General features: G+C 44.5%; 1 protein-coding gene across 11 annotated transcripts in view; it reads right to left on the bottom strand.

The window, feature by feature from the left end:
* Tenm2 (teneurin transmembrane protein 2) overlaps nt 1-21720 on the bottom strand; it is a 1226193-nt gene that overhangs the window by 151637 nt on the left and 1052836 nt on the right. For all 11 annotated transcript variants that reach the window (XM_034506847.2, XM_076937038.1, XM_034506844.2 and 8 more), the window contains 2 exons: nt 11502-11697; nt 4028-4129 (listed from right to left, as the gene is read on the bottom strand). In XM_034506847.2, coding sequence (XP_034362738.1) covers nt 4028-4129; nt 11502-11697 — 298 coding nt within the window. The remainder of the gene's footprint in view (nt 1-4027; nt 4130-11501; nt 11698-21720) is intronic.

Below are 21720 nucleotides of genomic sequence, written 5' to 3'. Positions count from 1 at the left end.
TATGGTTGCTGGGAATTGAAGTCAGGACCTCTGAAAGAAGCAGCCAGTGCTCTTAACCGCTGAGCCATCTCTCCAGCCCCACTATGACTTTTTAATATAGTTCCTCACGTTGTGGCGACCCCCAACCATAAATTTAGTTCATTGCTACTTCTGAACTGTAATTTTGCTACTGTTATGAATCATAATATAAATCTCTGCTATGCAAGATATCTGGTAGGTGACCCCCGTAGGGACTGAGACCCACAGGTTGAGAACCACTGGATTTAGGAGTCATGATCGTGAAACAAAGCATGTGATTCTGAACCAGATCTGAAAGGTCAAAGTGTGTGTGTGGGAAGGGTCTCTAAATTAATTAAAATTATTGCATGGGTGTTAAGTGTCTGGCTTTTAAATTTAAATTTAAAATGTTGACCTTGTAAGACACTTGGGGAGACTCTATAGAAATTCTCCTATTTTGGTAACTTGCCTTCACATCCAAAGTTACATAAAAATTTAAAAAGTATGTTTGTGTGTGTGTGTGTGTGTGTGTGTGCGTGTGTGTGCGTGTGTAGGGAGATCTGGAAACTCAGTTCTCTTACTCTACCACGTTGGTCTCCCAGATTGAACTCAGCTTGTCAGTTTCATTGTCAAACACCTCTACCCACTGGGCTATCTTCACCAGCTCCTAAGGTGATTTTAATGTAAAAACGTTAATAAATTTGGCATGGCGTTAGTTAAAATATTCCTCAGGTCATATTGTTGCTATGTGGACAAATGAGATATCACGTATTCAACAATTTGCATATTTGCACAGCATCCCTTACATACTTAGTATTTGAGGGTAGTGGGAGTGCAGGCTTCAGCATCAGATGAGTACCAGGTGTTGGGATTAGACCTCCTTCTGCTGGAAGGCATCCAGGCAGCTGAACCCTGTTTGTAAATCTATTTTCACACAGGTGCACTTCGGGTGCTCTGTCAGGCTCAGGAGCCAGAGCCTATGGGACAAGGTGCTTAAACTTGGATTTCCCTAAGAATCCAGGCTTTGCATGGACATTCAGGTCTACTGTTGGATTTTTGTTTTTTGTTTTGGTGTGTTTTGCAGAACTGGGGACTGAACACGGGGCCCTAGGAATCTCATGAACACTCTATGATACAAGTCCCAGCCCTCACTGCTGGATTCTTAGAAAGTCATAAGCAATTAAAAGATGATTTGGATATTCATTGTGGTAGGAAAGATGAGTCTTTAGTTATTTTTATTTAAAATACATGCAATATTATATATGTGTGTATAACACACACACACACATACATATTTGTTTCTCAAGATAGGGTTTCTCTGTGTATCCCTGGCTGTTCTGGAACTTGAGCTGTACACCTGGCTGGCCTTGAACTCAGGGATCAGACTGCCTCTGCCTCCCAAGTGCTGAGTTTAAAGGTGTGCGCTACCACCACCCCACAAGTCTCTGGTTATTTTTAAGGGGGCATGCATTCACATTTCATATTCATGACAACCAATTCTAGTCTTTTCTCAATTTTTGCTTTTGGTATCATTCTTTAAAAAAATAAAAATATCTATATATACACAATGAATTGAAATAAAAATATCTATATATACACAAGTAAATTGAAAAGTAAGTTAGTAAAAATACTGATGTAAAAAAGCAATAGATAGGTACATTGAAGATCAAAGTTTGGGAGACAGGGGCTTAGAATCAGAAGAGAGAATACATGGTCATTACAAAGTAACTTGATCAGCGGCCACTTCAGAAACACTGAGGGAGCAGCACCTTTAGGGCAGAGAGGCAAGTACTTGCTTCCCATGCTCTTAAACCAACGGTGCCTACAATAAATGAGGGGCACAGTGAAAGGCAATTTCATTCTTTAAGCACCTCAATTTCACCCATCATATACATAAATGGTTAAATTAAAATATGCATACAAGTTCAAAAGTCGATTTCAGGAACGGACATTGGGTAGGAAGCAGTAACTCCTCTTAGCAGCCACTCAATTGTTTCACAAGGATCAATTATATACTATGGCTAATGCACACTTGTGTGTGTAGGGGGGTGTGTACCCAGCCACAGCACAGGTGGCGAATGCAAAACACACACCAGGAGTCCTTTTAAACAGCTAAATGCACACTCCATTACAGATCCATAATGCAGAATGGACACGCATCTGCAAATGGATTCAGAGTGGAGAGTCCTTAAATGGCTGGGTACTTGGGTCTGAAAGGCCAGTAACTGGATGTGCAGTCAGAACACACATGGTTTTTAGGATTAATAATACATCGATGTGTGTCAGTGTTAATACACATTTACAGCTCACAGCCCGAGCGGCTGAGTGTTCAGCCCATTTGCAGCCGCGTATAAAAGGGCGACTCAGTCCTTCCCCTCATTAATGCCTTCACTCCCAGGAAAATTAGATTACACAAGAAAAGCCGTTCAGATGATATTGAGGTCTGCCTTTCTTCAAGCCTTCACTAGGAAAAGCACTCGACACAGCAGCGCAGGGTCAACCTCCATCCCCCACCGGGGCCCCTTAGAGCCAGCACTGGAAGGAGCCGACAGTCTGTCATTCTCCTCAGGGTTGTGTCCCTGTGTCTTGGAACATGAATGGGCTGTGCTGGAACACAGCTAAGGAAACTGTTCACAGGCTTCATGGTTCTTATCTTTCCATATCCAATAAGTTGACCAAACCTGTGTGTTGTGGGACAGAGGCGGCATCTTAGAAATGAGTGTCACTCAGATGGCCACCAATGCCAGGGCTTCAAGGATATGAAAGCTTCATTCACTTCGCACTGAGAACTCATCAGGATGCAAATCTCAAATCTTTAAGCTGCAGCGTGTATGGAGATACTATTCTTTTGGAGCAAGAGTTTCGAGGGGCGGAAAAAGGAACGGTGTTACTTAGCATGTAGCAGCTTTGTTGAGTGTTAGTGTCAAGGCAGGTAACTCTCAGTGAAATACAAATAAAGATGATGAAAAGATGACTTAAATATATGAATAGACTAAAATATAAATAAGGCAACGAAAACCAATCCTGTTGGGACTTACAATGTCCCCTTATCAAGGCCCCTTGGTTCTAGTACTACTTACTACGGAGTTAGTACTTAATACTAGTGCTCTACTTTCTGTGTATCTTAAACTGCTCAAATTGAACGTCGGATGCCAGGCTCCCTTTTCTGGATAAGGAAACCAGAGTTCAGAGGTGCCAACTGACTTGCACAAGGTCACAAAGGGACAGAGATGTGTAAACACAGAGTTGAGAGTGGAAACTCGAAGCTGAGAGATGGCTCTTAATGTCCTGATCCTGTTTCCCCTCACTTCCTGTTGGTGGGTGGGTACCCTGTGTTGTTGGCGGTGTCTCGGATTTTAGACAGTGGAAACAGTGTCAACGCAAAACTTTGTAAACATACTTGTGTACTTCGGGCCATCTGTGTGTATATTTGTGCCCCAACTATACTTGATGCTGAGGGCCACATCAAGGTCACACTGAAGGTCTCTTACAAGCCAGGTGTGCAGCCCCTAAATTCCCTGTTCTTTAGAGAGTCGTTTTCTTTCTTAAATTACCTTTCCCCCAAGAATCCCAAGGCCCCAGCCATTCTTCGAAAAGCAGCCTAGATAAATTAATAATACAATTTAAAACCAATTCCATGAAGATAAATAGCACTTCCTAGATTAAGAGTGTAGCTGGCCAGAATGAATGAAATTTACTAACCCTGAGATGCTTAATCTTCCATTACATAGAAGCTAATGATTATAAGAAAGGAGTGATGGTAATTCACTTCTGCTTTTACAGGAAATCCGACCATCTCATTTTGAGCAAATCTTTCTTCTCAGCACACCTCAGTGCCAAGGCTGACTGCCTTACTCTTCCTATAGGCGCACTGACTGCTGGTTATATATCAAAACCCCCGCTCCTTGCCAAATGGGGAGCCTTTGCACATGCGTGGGTTTACAGCGTCCCAGTGCGGAAGACTTATTGGGAAGGCAACCAGGGTGCTTTTTCTCTTACCCACTCACTGCAGGGAAGTGGTGACACCTACCTTTAGCGCAGTCTGCACCTAGGAATCCTGGGAAACAGTGACACAGTCCAGACACGCATTCTCCGTTCCCGTGGCAGTTTCGTGGACAGTCCTGCACTGAATCTGAAAGAGAGAGATAAAGCAATGACCTTTTCCTCTGCTCTCGTGCAGTTATTTAGTAAGCAGTCACCTGCCATTTGTAAAGACCCAAGGGGGGTGGAGAGGGTCGGGAGTGAGTGAAGTAAGAGAACAGGACGGGGTGGGGGGAAGGTGGTGTCAAGGGCTCTGTGAGGACTGAGTGGGAAGAACTGCCACTCTGCCCGTGCGACACCCATTGGCCTGCAGGGAGGGTAGGGCAGAGTTTGAATTCTATTTATTTTATGAAGGTTTATTTATATTTTATGTGCGTGAGTGTTTTGCCTGCTTATATGTCAGTGCACTGTATGCATGTAGTACCCATGAAAGCCAGGAGAAGGTGTTAGATTCTCTGGAACTGGAGTTACAGGCAGTTGTGAGTTGCCATACGGGTGCTGGGAACCAAACCCAAGGCTTCTGCAAGAGCAACAATTGTTCTTAACTGCTAAGCCATCTCTTCAGCTCCCTTTCTGTTTGTTTGTTTGTTTGCTTTTGAAGAAAGTGTCTATTTGGATTTAAATACTTTCGAGTTTCCACATCTGGATATTAGTTTTTGGGTACTAGGCCCTCTCTGTCTGCCATGCCTTCACCATGATGGCACTCTGCCCATTTAAGCTGTAGCTTGAAATATGGGATCTAAGAGTCTAGCCTAGCCGGGCAGTGGTGGCATAAGCCTTTAATTCCAGCACTTGGGAGGCAGAGGCAGGCAGATTTCTGAGTTCAAGGCCAGCCTAGTCTATAGAGTGAGTTCCAGGACAGCCAGGACTACACAGAGAAACCCTGTCTTGAAAAACAAACAACAAAACAAAAACAAAAAAAGAAAGAAAAGAGTCTAGCCTAAGGTATAGAGGGTCAGGCAGGTGTTCCTATCTCAGGCTTGTAATGAAAAATGTTCTCCATCCTTGGGAGTTAAAATATAAGAAAAGTCCAAATGTAGTTATACGCTGCATGAACTGTCTGCTCAGTGCTGGATAGCATATATAGGAGAGTGGCCTCATGGCCCAGTGCTCCCTCAGCATTCTCAGCTTGTGTAAGAACTTCTGGCTGTACATGGCAGGAAAAACAAAACACTTCTTGAGTGTATCCCTATCTTGAGTGATGCATGGCTATACGTAGGTCTGACATTCACCTGTGCGTGTTTCAGGGGTCTGCAAGAGGCAGGTTTTGGGTTTTAAGCAGTCTTTTGTTCCCCAACCTTTTCTGTGTATGGGTGTTTTATCTGCATGCACGTTTGTGTGTCATGGGTGTGCAGTGTCCCTGGAGGCCAGAAGAAGGAGTCAATCTCAGGACTGACTTGCCTGGTGGCCTGGGGTAGTATATGTTTGTGAGTTTCCTTGTGGGTGCTGGGCATTGAGCTCAGGTCCTTCAGAAGAATAGCCAGTGCTCTTGACCTCTGAGCCTTCTCTACAGCGTCCCTCTACAATGGTCTTTTAAAGGTTTTTTGCTTTTTTTTTTTTGGTGGTCCTTATTTTCCATGAACATCACTTAATGTGTGCCTGCTCTGCCCTGTACAAAAGCCTATCCCTCACGGTCTACCTTCTCCTCACTCTCTCATTAGATCTCTCAAGGGATCATTTGGGAACCTTTTCACATTGATTCAGATGGACACAGAAATGAGTGTGTTCTTTCAAAATACTCATTTTTGTTTCAAATGAAAATGAAGCCCGCTTACAGATTCCAAATGTCTACGATGATAAAAGGAAAACATACAAGCTGGTAGGGTCGTCAGATGACACGGTACAACCCCAGGAATGAAGGGCAGTGAGTTGGTGATGGGTACCGTTTAGGAGTCACATGACCGATGTCAGAAAGTGTGTTCTGCAACTGAGCTCCTCACACATCCCTCCCCTGTGTCGAGCACTCACATCGTGCATTGTGGCCATCTTTTTTTTTTTTTTTTTTTTTTTTTTTTTTTTTTTTTTTTGGCAGCACATGGTCACCTCTTAGCCCTGTTCTTCCGGAACCAAGCTGTTCTTGGTTTCTGGTACTCTGAGGAAACTCACTAAGTGGATTTGCTTTCTTTTTCTTTTCCACAGCGACATAAGAGACTATCGAGCTGGTTTTCTCCACGTCTGGCTGTTCAGTCTAGCTACGGCTCCTGTGGGTGAGCTCTTTAAAGGGCCAGGAAGCATGCAAAGGTACTTATGTGTGTTATGAGCTCATCATTTATTTAAAGGACATTGTGTGCTTCCGCAGATACAAAAGTCAGAAATTTCATGCAGGGTTGGAGGACTGTTCTGTCTGGGTTTGCTCCTGGCTCTATATGTCTTGGGAACTGTTGTGGTATTCTATAATATTCCAGCACATCTTTTCAGGGCTATGTATGGCCTAGGCAGACAAAGGAACTATTTCTTGAGAGTAAAGGACAGGATCGCCAGGATTAATAGAGACAACTGTCTTTCTCTGGATAAGGGAGGTTACTACCCATGCTAAGATCCAGCCTCCATAAGCATAGGGTTTCTTTCATGCAAGGCAACACCCTGTATATATAGGATCACCAGGTCCTCTCTTGATACCCTGTGAACACTGGAACTTGGAATCTGCACTGTGATGGCTATAGAAATCAGTTGTCTGTGATTCTGGAGTCTGCGTACATGTGTGTGTGTGTGTGTGTGTGTGTGTGTGTGTGTGTGGTGCATACATGAACATGTATGTGCATGTGGCGGTTGAAAGTCAGTGTTGGGTGTCTTTCTCTATTGCTTTTCCCCTTATATTTTTCTTTCACTGAATTGTGAACTTGCTGATACTGCTAGACTGGCTAGCCAGCAAACTGCAGGAATCCTCTAGACTCTGTTTCCTTAGCACTTAGACTATGGAGATTTATATGAATGTTAAGAATTGAACTCATGTCCTCACGCTTTCATGGCAAGGGCTCTACTTGCTGAGACATCTCACAAACCTACCCTGCAGCCTAATGCTTTTTGATGACACCCAGGAAAACAGCAACAGACTAATGTGTTAGCTCGTACTTAGGGTAAGATCTTAGATCTGTCAGTCTCAACCTAGGGCACAGTACATTAACTGAACACCTATTATGTGCAAGGAACTGAAGTGCCCTTGTAGAATAAAACAGTCTCTCCCTTTATAATACTTTCCACTGTCACAGAGAATATAAGAAACCCTGCCTCCCACCATCAAACAAGTAAGTAAAAATTATAGTAAGTTCTTTGCATAGAGTAGGGTACTCAGCAGATAACAGAAGGAAGCCCCTTAAAGGGGGTGGTTTCCCTCTTTCATGTGGTACCAAAGAAGGATGCATTGATGAAGAACTGGTGGAAAAGAATTTTGGGTAGGAGGAGCAGCTTATGCAAAGGCTCTGAGGTGAGAAAGAAGTGAAGTGAATCCAGGGTGACTGGAGATGGTGAGCAAAAAGCAGAGTGACATGAGTTTGGAGAAATCTAGGAAGAGGCAGGGACAGTTTATCTGGGACCCCACAGTCCACCAGAGAAGTCAGATCTAATTTTGGGGCTACTGGAAATATGTGAACATTCTAAACAGAGGACTGCCAACACTTAGCTTGTAGTTTTGGAAGTTGCTCCCCACCTCGAGATAGGAACTGCTTCTCACTGATCGTGCACGAGTGGCTGGGTGTTTTGGTAGAACTGGATCACTCTGGGGCCATTGTTCCCAGTTCCTGACTTTATATCTTCAGGCCTAAAACAGCAAGGGGCTAGGAAGCTCCTTGTTACCATGGTTCTGTATAAGGGGACAGAGGTCTCTGCATGCTCTCTACTTGTCTCAAGACCCCAGCTGGGGACATTTATTCTTATGTCTCAGCTTAGACGTCACTCAGTATCCAGGTGCCTTCTTCCCTCCCCTTTGTCACCGTGAGCTTTGTGTCTCTTTCAGTCTATTATTTCCCTCACTGCCTTGTGGTGGTCTCGCTTTAATTTTTTTCAAGTACCTCATTTCTGATTTCAGGATGAGGCCAGATGCTCATAGATCCGGAGGTTTTTCAGTGTCTGGCACATAGTAGGCACTTGGTGGTAAGTCACAGAAGTGTGCTGATGTGTGCATGCACACATGCCTAAGAAGGTGGAGAATCATGAGCGAGCCAATTCTTCTTGTTGTTTGCAGCAGTGTGATTTGAAACCAGAGCCTTGCACGTGCCAGACAGGTATAGTCTACCGCCAACCTCTTCCCAGCTCCTGGAACTGGGTTACTCAGTGGAAGTTCACACTGAGCTAATAGAACACCCCTCTGTGGTTCCCAGGAAGATGCTCATTCCTGTAAGGCAGGCTGCATCTCAGGAGGAGACGGCAGAGTCCTGAGTCATGGATATATTTAGTGAGATCGCCTGACACCAGTCTAACAGTTCCCTTCTGTTTCCCATTGCGGGGGGTTTTTGTCCTTCTGGCTGCTCTCCGTGGAGGGTGTTCTGATGATAGGTGTGTGGGAAAGAACTTCCGGACCAAATAAAACACTGTTCTTTCCCCACATTTCAGACCAATTGCTATCATTGCTCCATCAAGATGTCTGCCCAACCATTAGGCTGATCACTGTTGACTCTCTCTCTCTGAGCTATCCAGCATTGATGAGAGGGGTCCTCTGGGGAGAATTGCTATTTCCAGCTTTGACGGGAAGGGAGGGTAATGGCTGGGGGTAGGGGTAATCTTCACACTACCTGTCCACAGGAAATGGGGGCAGATGCTATTACAAGGTAACTGGGCCCCCAGAAAGCTGCTGGCTCAGGGGATTGAGATACGTTTGGCTACTACCCAAAGAAATTCATGATTAAGATGTCACAGCTGTGTAAAGTCTGCGTTCTGACTGCACATCATTGGTCATGTGACCTTGAGTGGGTCCTTTCCCATCCTTTTAGCCTTGGCATCCTCCACCTCCAAAGGACAGAGAGACTATGGCCTTTCCTACCACTGTGGTTAGTCTTTGGGTTGGGTGAGCTGAAGGACAACAATGGCACACGGAGCATCTAGAACACCCCTCCTTGTTCAACAGTAATAACAAAAAATGCTCTTTGAATTCCTGCGCATGCCCTCTAGCACTTTGTGTTACTTCTGTTCTGAGTATCTCTCTAATCCTCCCAACCAAGCCAGTTGATGTGCACTGCCTGCTGTGTCAGGCACCTTCAGAACTGAAATACGAGCTGGTGAAAACGGAGTCGTTTCCCATCCCCTTCTTACACTAGTCCCGGATCTGTTTCTTGTTCCTCCCACTGGGGAGTTAGTCTCTGCTGTTCTACTTCTCTCCCTGTTGGGACCTAACATCACCCCAGAGAGTTCCCATCTGCTGGGAACTTCCTCTATGACTTTCAGTAGACGAAGTTATGACATGGCTGTGGAGCATAGGTTGGCAAACTTTCCCTGTGAAGGGACAGATAGTAACTATTTAGGCTCCATGGGCCATATGGTCCCTGTTGCAACACTCAGCTCTGCTGTAACAGTGGGAAAGCTGCCACACACAACATGCAAACAGATGAATGTGGCCTTGTGCCAATAAAACTTTATTTATAAAAACAGGCAGTGGGCCAGATTCGACCCCTGGGCTACAGTGTGCCAATTCCTACTCTTGAACATTTGGCTAGCCTCGGGAGGGCTCATTTTTTTTTTTTTTCCTTAGCAAAGAAATAAGGATCAACCTTACACCTATGGTCACTATCCAAACTTTGTGATTTTTGTTTTAAATACAATATAGTTGTGGTCAGTGTAGCCTGATATTCAGGTGGATTACAAGGACCTTTCAAGAACAACTTTTCCTTGAAAAAGCTCTGTGGGAGGGCAAAGAGAAGTTCTACAATGTAGTAAGTACATACACAGGGTTTCAAGATGCTTTCCTAAAGTCACAGGCTCTCTCTCATTCAGGACTACTAGCTGCTGGCCAGCTGTGGGTCATTCATGATGACCTCACATTAGCCTTTGGAATGTGGTCCTTTCATTTCCCCTGATAGGAGGTTAAGACCCAGGCAACTTACTCAGCTACAGTATGGGAAGGAGAATCTGGAAGGTAACCCTGCTCTCCTAGGTCCTTTTTTTTCCCCCTTGAATTTACTAACTCCAGACCTCTCCAGTAAATTCTGCATCCACAGTTAAAAGCGGCTGGGGTGACCTGGTGCTGTGGAGAGATGCATGAGGCCCAGAAGGTAAGGCCATCCCCGTATCTCGGGACCCCGAGGTCTCAGCTCCACACAGCTCAGTTCATTCCTCAGTGGAAAGGCACGGCCACTAGCTGGCTCCTGGAGCTTCACTGGGGATCAGTTATCATCAGTGGGAGATATTCAGAACCTTATCCATGGTGACTGTGGCTCTGTGCAATGTTAGCATTCTGAGGGTTTTCTAGAAAACATGATTCTTTACAAGTAATCACCCTTTCGGGGGTTTATCCGCGCGCCGCAGAGGCAATTTTGGATTAAACCTTAGCTTTTGTCTTTATATGTAATGAAAAGCAGGCCTAAACTGCGTCCGAAGTGACAGGCGTTGAATTAGAGCATTTTGAGGTTTGCCTACTTGGGAATAAATATATGACATTTAAAAACGTCGGTGTCTTCTCCCTTATGTATTTTTAAGTTAAAGGAAAAAAAAAACCTTTTTTTTTTTTTTTGACATATTCTCAGTTTTTAAGAGGTTAGAGCTGATATGAATGGCCAGTGTTTCTTGGCTCTGCTATTCACTTAGAAGTAGCAAGCCTCCTTTATTCCCAATAGGAGCCTGGGAGATGATACTCGGGTTGCCTCTGTTTTATGAGAGGAAAAGGGAGGCATTTATAAGCCCAGCAATGTACTCAATGGGGAGATTTGAGTGAGATGCCCCTATAATCCAGGCATCTGAATACTTGGTCCCTAGTTGGTGGCTATAGGAGGTAGGCTTAGGAGGTATGGTCTTGCTGAGGAAGTACGTCACTGGGGATGGGCTTTGAGGTTTCCAAAGATTTGTGCCATTTTGAGTTCACTCTCTCTGCTTCCTGTTTACTATTGCAGACAGGAGTCCTCAGCTCTCACCTTCTGGCTCCAGTTGCCATGCTTACCGGCTGTTATGCTTCCCTGTTGTGATGGTGAAGGACTCTTATCCCTGTGGAACAGTAAGCCCCAAGTAAACCCTTCTTCCTCTAAGTTGCCTTTGTCATGGTGTTTTGTAACAGCAATAGAAAAGCAACCATTATACTCAGATTGGATGAACAGTCCTTAGCTCCAGCTGTCTGATTCAGACACCTGTGAGCATCCTCAGGCCCAGTAGTGACTCTTGCAGGTTTACATGGAATTCCCCTACAGTCAGAGCCAAGTGGGTGGAACGGCAGAGACCAGGCAAGATACAGTAGGTGCTGTCAGGGTTGCAGAATTTTCCACCGAGAGCCCCATTGGTTTCTATCCAGCCCTTTACAGAGCTTCCTCCAGGGACCCCAAACCTACCTAAGACGACCGTGTTGAAGGAGACCATCTCTTTGTCCTTGCCATCATTGTAGAAGGCTAGGTGCCACAGGCCCACATCCAAGTACTGCACGAACACAGCCTCGTTCTGAACCAGGGTCTGGATGCTCCGGCGTTCCCTCGGCGACTCGACCACACTCCACTTCTCCTTTCCATCCAGGCGCTCCATGAAGTCATACTGGGGAGCAAGAGAGAGAGAGAGGGCAATGTGTAAAGCCAATCTTGGACCAGTTCCCTCAGGCAGCACTGCCCTCCTGCCCACCAGCTGATGAAGAAGTACTTTTTACTATGCCCTGGTAAAATGAAATAAGCCACGTATGTTGTGGCAACAGTATCGCCTACAATTCATCACGCCCTATAATGATTACTGTGAATTTATTTCATGGTACTGGGGTTTGGATCCAGGGACTTACAGATGCCAGGCAAGTGCTCTGCTACTGAGCTATAATTCCCTCCTTGTTCTGTTTATACTTGGAGATAGAATCTTGATAAGCTTCTTAGGTTGTCTTTGAACTTGTGATCCTTCTGCCTCAAGTCTCCTAAGTAGTTAGGTTTATAGGTGCTTACCAATCCTCCAGACTTCATTTTTATGTATGCTTTGTAGTGCTGGGAACTCAACTCAGGGTCATATGGATGCTAGACAAGTGTTCTCCCTCTGAGCTATACCCCTACTCGGCATTATCAATCCTATTACTCTTGGTCACAAGCTTTCACCTGTAGTTATGAAATAAAACAGTACTTTAATTGTAAGGATTTCTCCTTTTAACTCTTTCTTTCTCTTTCTTGTGTGTGTATGTGTGTGTGTGCGCACGTGTGTATTGTTGTTGCTTTTGTTGTTGGATCCAGGACCCAGAGTCTTTCCCATGCCAGATAAGTACTTTACAGGGAGAGCTGTGTTCATATTTTACAAATATAGGAGGAGAGCAAAGTTCATGAAAATCCAAGCATTTTGTTTAAAGTCCTAAGTGTCAAAGCAAAGCTTGGACAAAGTTCTGTTTTGCTATCATGTTTATGCCTTGCTAGTGCCTAGCTGTAAATAAGCCTACATTTAAGCATTGATCTCTGTTGCATGGAAACCAGGTTCTAAGTTGCTCAGGATGAGTGTACTATAGGTTTACAGCTAAGGTTTACAGGGATGAGGGAATGGGAGCATACAGTGTTACCCAAGACAGACTTGCACTAAGTACCAAGTGACATCGTACGACAGGCAAGTGGGGGGCACTGAAAACTCTTTGAGCAGGGACTGATGTGATCAAGCGAAGTTTTGAAAGATTAGTTTTTGGAGGTGGGATATGACATATTCTGTAGGGAATGAAAGTAAAGTAGGAAAAACCAGTTAGAAAGTGGAGATTGCGGACAGCCATGTGTGAAGTGAAGAGTTTGATGAGGACAGAAAGTGTGGAGCAGGCACCAGAGGGATGGTTTAAGGGAGAGAAGCCAGGAGTTGCCCATGGGCTGGATAGGGAAGATGCACGGGAAGGCAAAGAGGAATCCAATGTTTCTTCCTGTTGACAAGAAAATCGATGAACCCCCAGTAGAAATGGACTAATCTCACAAACTCAAAGCCACTGCACAGAACAGCCCCTTGCACTCTGACTCCTAGGGAAGATTCTGTGTGCAGAGCTTTGGCAGATAAAAAAACAAAAGAAAACAAACAAAAAACCCAACCCACCTCTGCAGGATTAAGCACTCTCTACTTTCTCCTCTGTGAAAAGAGTTTCATACATTGTAGAAATCAACCATAACCCCTCTCACAACTTCATAGCCAGAAGCTCCAGGAATTGCCTAACTTGACATTTCCCTCCTTAAGAATTGTCCATTTTTCCCTGCTGGATACATGATCATGGCAAACAAAAGACTCAGTAATCTTAAGCGCAATGGCTCTGCCATTAGACAAACCCAGGTTTGAATTGTGACTCCACGTTTGCTTTTGTTTGACGTTGAGTCTATTTTTATTCTCAGGGGTGGTGGCACCTGAAGTCCAGAAATACAGTTACAGGGACAACACAAGCAAATGCTTAGGGCAGTGCAGGGAGATAATTATAATTTAAAAAGTACGTGATGACTGAGGGCCACCTACTTGCAGATCAGAAGGACCCCAGGGAAGTAGTACATGGCTCTAGTTTTTCATATGGGGAGTGAGATGGCTATTACTGAGAAGAAGGTCCATATCTCAGTAAGTAAGTGTTTGTGTGGAGCTTTCCTCTGCCCCACACTCCTCTGGTCACCGTTGTCCTTATGGGCTGAAATAAATGATTTGGAGGGATGTGACAAACTGACACTGCTTCCAGAGACCTTTGGAACCAAAGCATTTGTTCCCTAGCAACCTCGTAAATGTCTGACCGTGAACACTGGTGTCTACAGACTGCTGTCAGCTAGAGCAATGGCTATAACTTCCTTGGTGGTGAGGTGAGAAGAATGGACTTCATTTGGGGTCCAAGTTATCACCCCCATGAGGAAAAGTTTGGGGAAGGTGATTACTCGTGTGAAGTCATTGCTCATGACTAATTTGGGCATTCGTCATCTGGTGCAGAACTGCTTGCCCAGCCAAGGGACACAGAAATGGCTCAGGTCTATGGCGGGTCTTGCTGTCCGGCCAATCAAATGACTAGGAGAGAGGGCATTTTTCAGAGTAGAGGAAGGACATTTATTTCAGCTGGCTCCTTGGAGTCCTCCTGTCGAGGTTTAGAGTGCAGTTTTCATTTAAGGGGAAATCTGCCAGTTGTGGGTTTTCAAACAAGGCACGGGTGGGAGGGCGAGAAGAGATATGGTGGCCCACGTGACTCACATCTGTATCCCTTTATGTACTGTATCACTTCCTAAGCTCTTATCATATCATTCCCTAAACGAGACAGTTGTTTCTTACACCCATCATTAATGTGCGCAGAAGGATGTAAGCTGCAGGCACAGGGACTCAGTGCCTGCTGGAGTGTGTAGTGTGAGAACTCAGGGTTCAGTTACCTGGGAGAGCCTCTGAGCTCTGCCCTCCACTTGTTTGCTGGGACTCTGTATAAGCTATCAAAAGTCCATGCCTCTGTCTTCTTGTCCTGGTAGCAGGCTCGGCAACAGTGTCCATTAGCAAAATGCTGCTCTAAGAATGAACTGACCTGATATGCACAGTGCCTGGAACCGGGAGTTCTCTAACTGTATGGCTGCGACACCAGTGTCTTTATTTAAAAGCCTCTCCTCCAACAAATCTGCCTATGGCAGAATCTAATCAATATGTTTGTTAAATATCTGATGAATAAAATAGCAAGTTTGTGAGTGCATGATATTGGAGGGAACCAAACTGGGAATGAAGTAAAATTTTGTCTCTAGTGATTACTTTTGCTTCCCTTCTCTACATTGCTGTCTGAAATGGAAGAGAAGAGCAGAGCTGTAGAAGCCTGGTGTGACCAGTCAGAACATGTGTGCAACTGTGGGCTGTGGGCCAGACATCTGAAAATTCATAGCCATCATCAAGACTTGAGAGCTGCTTCCCAGTTCATTGGCCTGACGGTGTGTGTGGGCTTTGTAACTTGTGTTGTGTCATTTCCCTTCCTTCTTTGACACTGTACCTTGGTGGCCTCTGCAGCAGAGAACACTATGGTTCTGTAGTCCCTTTACTGTAGTAAATGGGCATAGGACCATTTAGTTCAATGGAGCATAAGCCACAGAATCCTTCTAGTGCTGACATCAGGCACCCTGGGCATCTCTCACATACCCTCCCTCTTTTCCTGAGTAGATAACCCAAGACAGCAGTGCCCAAGGTGGCTGTGGCCTGGATGTGACAATTAGCACCTGGAGGAGATCCTGGACTCTCTATCCATAACTGCTGGTGAAACAGGCCTCTGAAATGGCTTCATGAACTTCTTGGCTCCACTCTTTTTTTTTTTTTCCCCTTTCATGTATACTCCCCAAGATGGCAGCATATTCCAGCCTTGTTCTCATTTCTCATCAGGCAAAAGAGGATGGCTCATTCAGGAGAACAGTTATCCATTGGTAAAACTGAAACTCTGTTGTCTATAGTGTCTCTCCCAGTTTGCCCACGGAGCATCTCAGTTGACACACCTGGTTCTCTTTCAGTGAAACATCTGGCTCTTCTACTCGTAGGTGAACACAGCACAGACATCATTTGTTGCTGCTGTGATTCAAGTGAGGGCCAAAACCACCAGGTGGGTTTATGGAGCCAAGGGCAGGGACTGCAGGGCAAGGCAGGGACCAGGAGCCAGCAAGGAGCAAGGTAAAGGAAGCATGCTGGTTCAGGGTGCCTCTGTTCTCTAGGATGTGGCTCCAGACAGTGATCTGCCAATGCGCTTGGCAGAGGGAGGATATTACAAGAGCATCATTTCCAGAAGTCTGGCTAGAGCCCCATCTTCACTGGGCATTGATAACTGAGGCTCAGGACTAGGACCAGCTGATTCTTCTGTCCCAGGAACATGTAGTCATCCTCCAGGAAATGGAGACATGCAGGGACCATGCTCTGTTTAGCTGGCTATAAAGGTCATGGCGTGACACATTCTAATAGGTCTGCAGTTGCCCTGAAGGGCATTAGAAGAAGCACGTAACCCAGTCATAACAGAAGAGACACAGGTGGCTTGTACAGACAAACGCAGCATGCAAGTGGAGAAGGGAAACAGTCTAACAACCTGGAATAAACACTGTCTCTTTTCCTCAAAGTGTGCTCTCTCTCCCCTTCCCTCCTCTTTCTCTGTGTCTATCTCTCTTTCTCTCTGTCTTTCTGTATCTCTGTCTCTGTCTCTGTCTCTGTCTCTCTGTCTGTCTGTCTGTCTGTCTGTCTCTCTCATGTTCTCTGACCTTGGAGAAATAACCCCAGCTAACATGCCACAAGAGGGCTGTGCCTGTGAACCATCAGTCATGCCCCCCAAATGGCATGAAAACGCAACTTTTACAAGAGCTGGAGTGGCGAAGAAATAAACCACAGTAAATATTTGACTGATCCAATTATAAATCTCCCCAATTCTTGGCAGAGAGAGAAGAGAAATGGTAATTAAGATAACTTAGTGGGTTTCCAGAGGAGCTGGTGGAAAGAAGAGACACTCGCACTGGCTGAGCCTGAGCAAGGGGCCTGTCACTTTCCCAGAAGGGAAAGCGGCCATCCACACAGAGGGAGTGCACAACCCCCAGGTTGCTGCTGGAAGCCTCCAGAATACACACCTGCCAAAGAGGGCAAGGTTAAAGACAGACCCATTGCCCTTCAGGAAGATGTTATTACTGGGTCCAGGACCCCGGGAAACGAGAAAATAACTTTATTGTCACTTGGAACGTCTGCTTGCTTAGGGTTGACACAGACTGGGAAAAGTAATAAATGATGACATTTCCCAGAGCTAGCCTGCCACTCTGCTGCTCCCCTTGCGGCACATTGGCAGCATCTGTGATCTTCTATGTCTGAGGCCGAGTCTCCCTCAGATGACAGGGCATCTGCAGCAGGTGGTGGGATTGTTGAGGGGGGAGGGTGCAGCATGTGTAAGCTGGGGCTGCTTCAAGTCCCCATTACCACGTAGTCTGGCTGCATTCAGTAGCAGGAATAACTTGGCACAGAAAGCCACTCAAGCCTTGTACATCTGTCTCTGCTACCAGCCAGGCCTGTGGCAAAGTGGGCCCATCTGATTTCCCATCTAGGCTCAGCACCGTCTTTCTACTGGTTTTCAATGGGACTGCACAAAGAGGGAAGGGTAGGAGGGCCATTGTTGAATCTGATAGGGGGTAAGACTTGCTTGAGTTGACCTGACTGTTGGGACAAATCAGTCTTATATAGCTGAGTCACTGAACCAAAGGCAAGTGGTTGAAAGGAGGACATCCCTTGGGCCACAATGAGGAGGTGCTTCTGAGCTCCTACACGGGAAACTGGGCTGCTTTTCCAGAACCAGGTAAGTGTCAAGCCCTTTGAGACACAGAGGGCCTATCTGGGGTCCTTAACAGCAGGCGCTGGGAAGGGTTTACCTGGGAGGGTGGAATTCTTGATTAATCATTACATAGCTTCTTGCGATGGCAAAAAAAACTTACTGAAAATATGAGTTTATTTCTATTTAGTGCTTGTTTCCCCCCCCCCACCCCTCAACACAAGGTCTTCAGTTGAGAGAATCTCTTATATAAGCCTCACCTGTCAATAAGAAAGCCAATGACCAATGATCTGAGGCAGGAAATAGGAGGTGGGACACTGTCAGGAAGAAAGAGGATTCTGGGAAATTGTGAGAGGATGACAGGAGACACAGGGAGAGACATGAGAGATTTGAGAGAGGTGCTGGGGAGACTCTGAGAGAGATGCTAAAGAAGAAGCAGATTCGGACTGAAGGAGAGGTGACTAACCATGTGGAAGGCATAGCCTGAATGGGTTGAATAAGTTATGAGATAGTCAGAGAATGAGCCAAAGCTTGTGGCCAAGGCATTTACTAATAAATTAGTCTCAGAGTTGTCATTCTGAGAGCAGGGACTGGGAGGAAAAATCGATTTGTAAAAACTTTACATTTCACTGTGTAGCCCTGGCTGTCCTGGAACTCACGCTGTAGACCAGGCAGGCTTTGAACTCACAAAGATCAACTTGCCTCTGCCTCTCAACTTCCGAGATTAAAGGCAGGTGCCACTACACCTGGCATTTTAAAATAACATTTATCGTATTGTTAATTATGTGTGTACACAAATATCTGTGTGAAGGTATGTGTAGGTGGATGAATGCATGTGCCCATGAAGGTCAGAAGAGGGCTCCCCTGGAGTGGGAGTTACAGGAAGCTATGAATGATCTGATATGGGTGCTGGGAACCGAACTCAGGTTCTCTGGAAGAGCAGTAAGTGCTCTTGACTACTGAGCCATCTCTTTCTTTTACCACTGAGCCATCTCTTTTATTTTTTCCATCCTGCACTTTTGTTCTTTTGAAATTTTTTTCCCTTGAGAGTTGCTATTTGTGCCAGGACAGATGGAAATCCATAGTGATTTGAATGAGAATTGCTCCCGTGTTGAATGCTCAGTCTGCAGTTGGTGATTTGGGAAGGATTGGGAGGTGTGGTCTTGCTGGAGGAGGTGTGTCACTGGGGGTGAGGTTTGAAATTTCAGAAGCCCATGCTGTTCCCAGTCAGCTCTCTGTGCTTCGTGCTAATGATCAGATGTGAGCTTTCAGCTGTTACTCGAGCTCCATGCCTGACTACCTGTCTGCTGCCATGTTTGCCACCATCATGATCATGGACTTTCACCCTCTGGGAGTGTGAACACACAGATTAAATGCTCTCTTTTATAAGTAGCTTTGGTCATGGTGTCTTGTTAGAGCAATAGAAAAGTAGCTGAGATAATGATACCCTGTCTCCACCTTCCGAGTTCTAAGATTATAGGCGTATGCCTCCATTCCTGGCTTCTGGCTGGCACTTGTGTCAGCTGTAGTGACAAATGTTGATATGTGTTATCTCACTTCATGTTCCTAAAAATCCCTGCCTTTGCTCTTCCTCTTTGGAGGGACAGCGGCTGCTGTAGGTGCTAGGAAATGCACCTCACACACTGGTACAGGAAACACTTGAATCTGACTTGCAGGAAACAAGACAATCACAGGCAGTCGCTTCAAGTTCCCCAAGAATCTAGCTCTAGATGCCCACTTAGCTGGTATCTGGCTTGGTTTGTGGGTCCTTTCAAGATGCTCCTGAAGGAAGAACTCAGCTGGGCTTGGACAGAGCAGGCAAAAAGGATGGTGGGAAGCTCTGTTGATTTTTCTGGCTGTTGCTCACACCTGGACTATAGCTTCTCTGAGAGCCAGACTCTTCCCAGCTCCCCCACTCTCTTCCATGTGTTCTAGACACACTGTTTGCTCTCTTCCTATGCACACCAATGCATCCCAGTTTAATGGCTTTTGCACCAGCTGCTTCCTCTACATGGCTGCCCTTCTCCTGCCCACACAGCTGTCTGTTGCTTGTCAATCCTGTCTTTGCCCACACATTGCAACTCCAGGAAGGATGTCTCTGACCGCCCACTCTAAAATACCTTTCTTTGTCTCCATTCTTTGCAGAAGCTCATTACTCTGAAAAATCTTGTTAGTCACCAATTAGACTTTATCTCTGTCTTCTTGGATATGAGCTCCTGAAGGGTGGAGCTTATATTTAGTGATGGAACATATATAGTAGCCTAGTGGAGGATGAGTATACATAGGGTTTGGATGTGTATTTAAAGAAACAAAGCAGATCCACCCACTACACCATCTAGAGACCATGTGGCATTCTGCATCTGACCTCAGCTAGGGACCCCAGCATAGCATCTACCACACCTATCTCCACATGAGCACTCACCTTTACAGAGCACTGCCCATTCCTACTGTGCCCTAGCTCCTGCCATCCAAGTCCTGACTGGCTGTACAACGCAACAATCTATCTGTTCACAGGCTTATGAAGACTGGCAGCAAGAACCCATATTAAGCCCATAGAAGATTTGCACCTGTTTCTAGTTGATCTGGGATCACTTCTGATATCTCAATCACATATCAACATGGAGTTGCTATAAGACTGAACTTCAAGCACTATTTAGCTGGTCCACAAGCAGAAAAGTTGGGGAAACAGTAAACAAAGATGGAAATATTCACTCAACAAAGATTAGACAAGATATCTATACCAATGAACAAGAAGTCACCTAAATACAGATGCCTGGGTTCCACTGTAAAAATGCAAACAACGTAAATAAGGCCACATGTCTACTCCAGAAATTAGTACTATCATTGAAATGTTCACTAAGAAAGACAACTTAGTTGTCTTAGACAATGATTTAAATGACTTAGACAATGATTTAAAAACAGCAATTATAAAGGTGTTAAAAAGAACTCAAAGAAAAATAAGAATGAATATCCAATGAAGATAGAAAAACATATAGTTGAATGAAGTCATTTAAGTTATGAAAATAGAATTTATATAAAAAAAAACAAAGTCTTGGAAAAAAATCTAAACTGAGACAAAACTCAAAGTGAAAAACTCAGAAAGTCAGACAAAAAGCTTAGAGAAAAGCCTCATCAATAGATTAGATCAAGTGGAAAAGAGAAGATCTCAAAGACCAAACAGAGAATTGGATCACTCAGTTAAATAAAATGTGTTAAATCTAGACAAACAAAACCAGGAATGGAACATGCAGAAATTCTATAAAAAGATCACATCTATGAATGGATAGATGAAAGAAGAAAAAAAAAAAAACAACCTACGTCAAAAGCACAGAAAACATTTTTAACAAAACATAGGAAAAAAACTTCATAAATCTTGAACTTATAAGGTGCTATAGGAATATAGAACACCAAACAGACAGGGCCAGATAGTTCCCATGTCACATAATAATCAAAACACTAAGTGCACAGAAAAAAGAAAAAAATATTGAAAGCTTTAAGAGAAAAAGACCAAGTCACATATAAGGCAGGCCCATCAGAATAACACCTCACTTTTTCACTGGAAAGTTTGAAATCAAGGAAGCCTAGACTAATGATCTACAAGTTCTGAAAGACTACAGATGCCAACTTATATTATTTTACACAGCGAGGTCTGGAGAGACGACTCAGTGGTTAAGAGCACTGGCTGCTCTTCTAGAGGTCCTGAGTTCAATTCCCAGTACCTACATGGTGGCTCACAACTGTCTATAACTATAGTCCTATGGGATCCTATGTCCTCTTGTGCAGATTTACATGTAGACAAAATACCCACATACATAAAATAAATAAATTAAAAAGAAACATATATATCGTATCCCAGGAGAAACCCAACATTTCTATGATAAAAGGAGAATATATGTTCATTAAGTTAGCTCTACAGAGGATACTAAATGTAATATTTTGTTTTAAGAGAGGACTTGAGGACTTTGGAGCACTGGCTGATCTTCCAGAGGTCTTGAGTCCAATTCCCAGCAACCACAGGGTGGCTCATAACATTCATAATGAGATCTGGCGGCCTCTTTTGGTGATGTGTAGGCATATATGTGGGCAAAACCCTGTATACATAGTAAAGAAATAAATCTTAGAGAGCGAGAGTGAGAAAGAGAGGACTTAACACACTCAAGAGCATGAGAAATAAGTACATAATTCCAGAAGTTAGTCAGAAAATGTCTAAGAAGACAGTACCACCACAACCAAACATCAAGAATTAATAGATAATGTTTAATAATAGCTTAATATTAATTAAATTTAATACTGGCTCAATTCTCCCAATAAAAAAGTCATAGACTAAAAACTGGGTTGGAAAACAGAATCCGTCTTTC

This window comes from Arvicanthis niloticus, chromosome 6 (genome assembly GCF_011762505.2).
Source record: "Arvicanthis niloticus isolate mArvNil1 chromosome 6, mArvNil1.pat.X, whole genome shotgun sequence".
NCBI lineage: Eukaryota > Metazoa > Chordata > Mammalia > Rodentia > Muridae > Arvicanthis > Arvicanthis niloticus.
The sequence above is the reverse complement of the archived record's forward strand: the minus strand, read 5'-3'. Positions and strand labels throughout refer to the sequence as shown.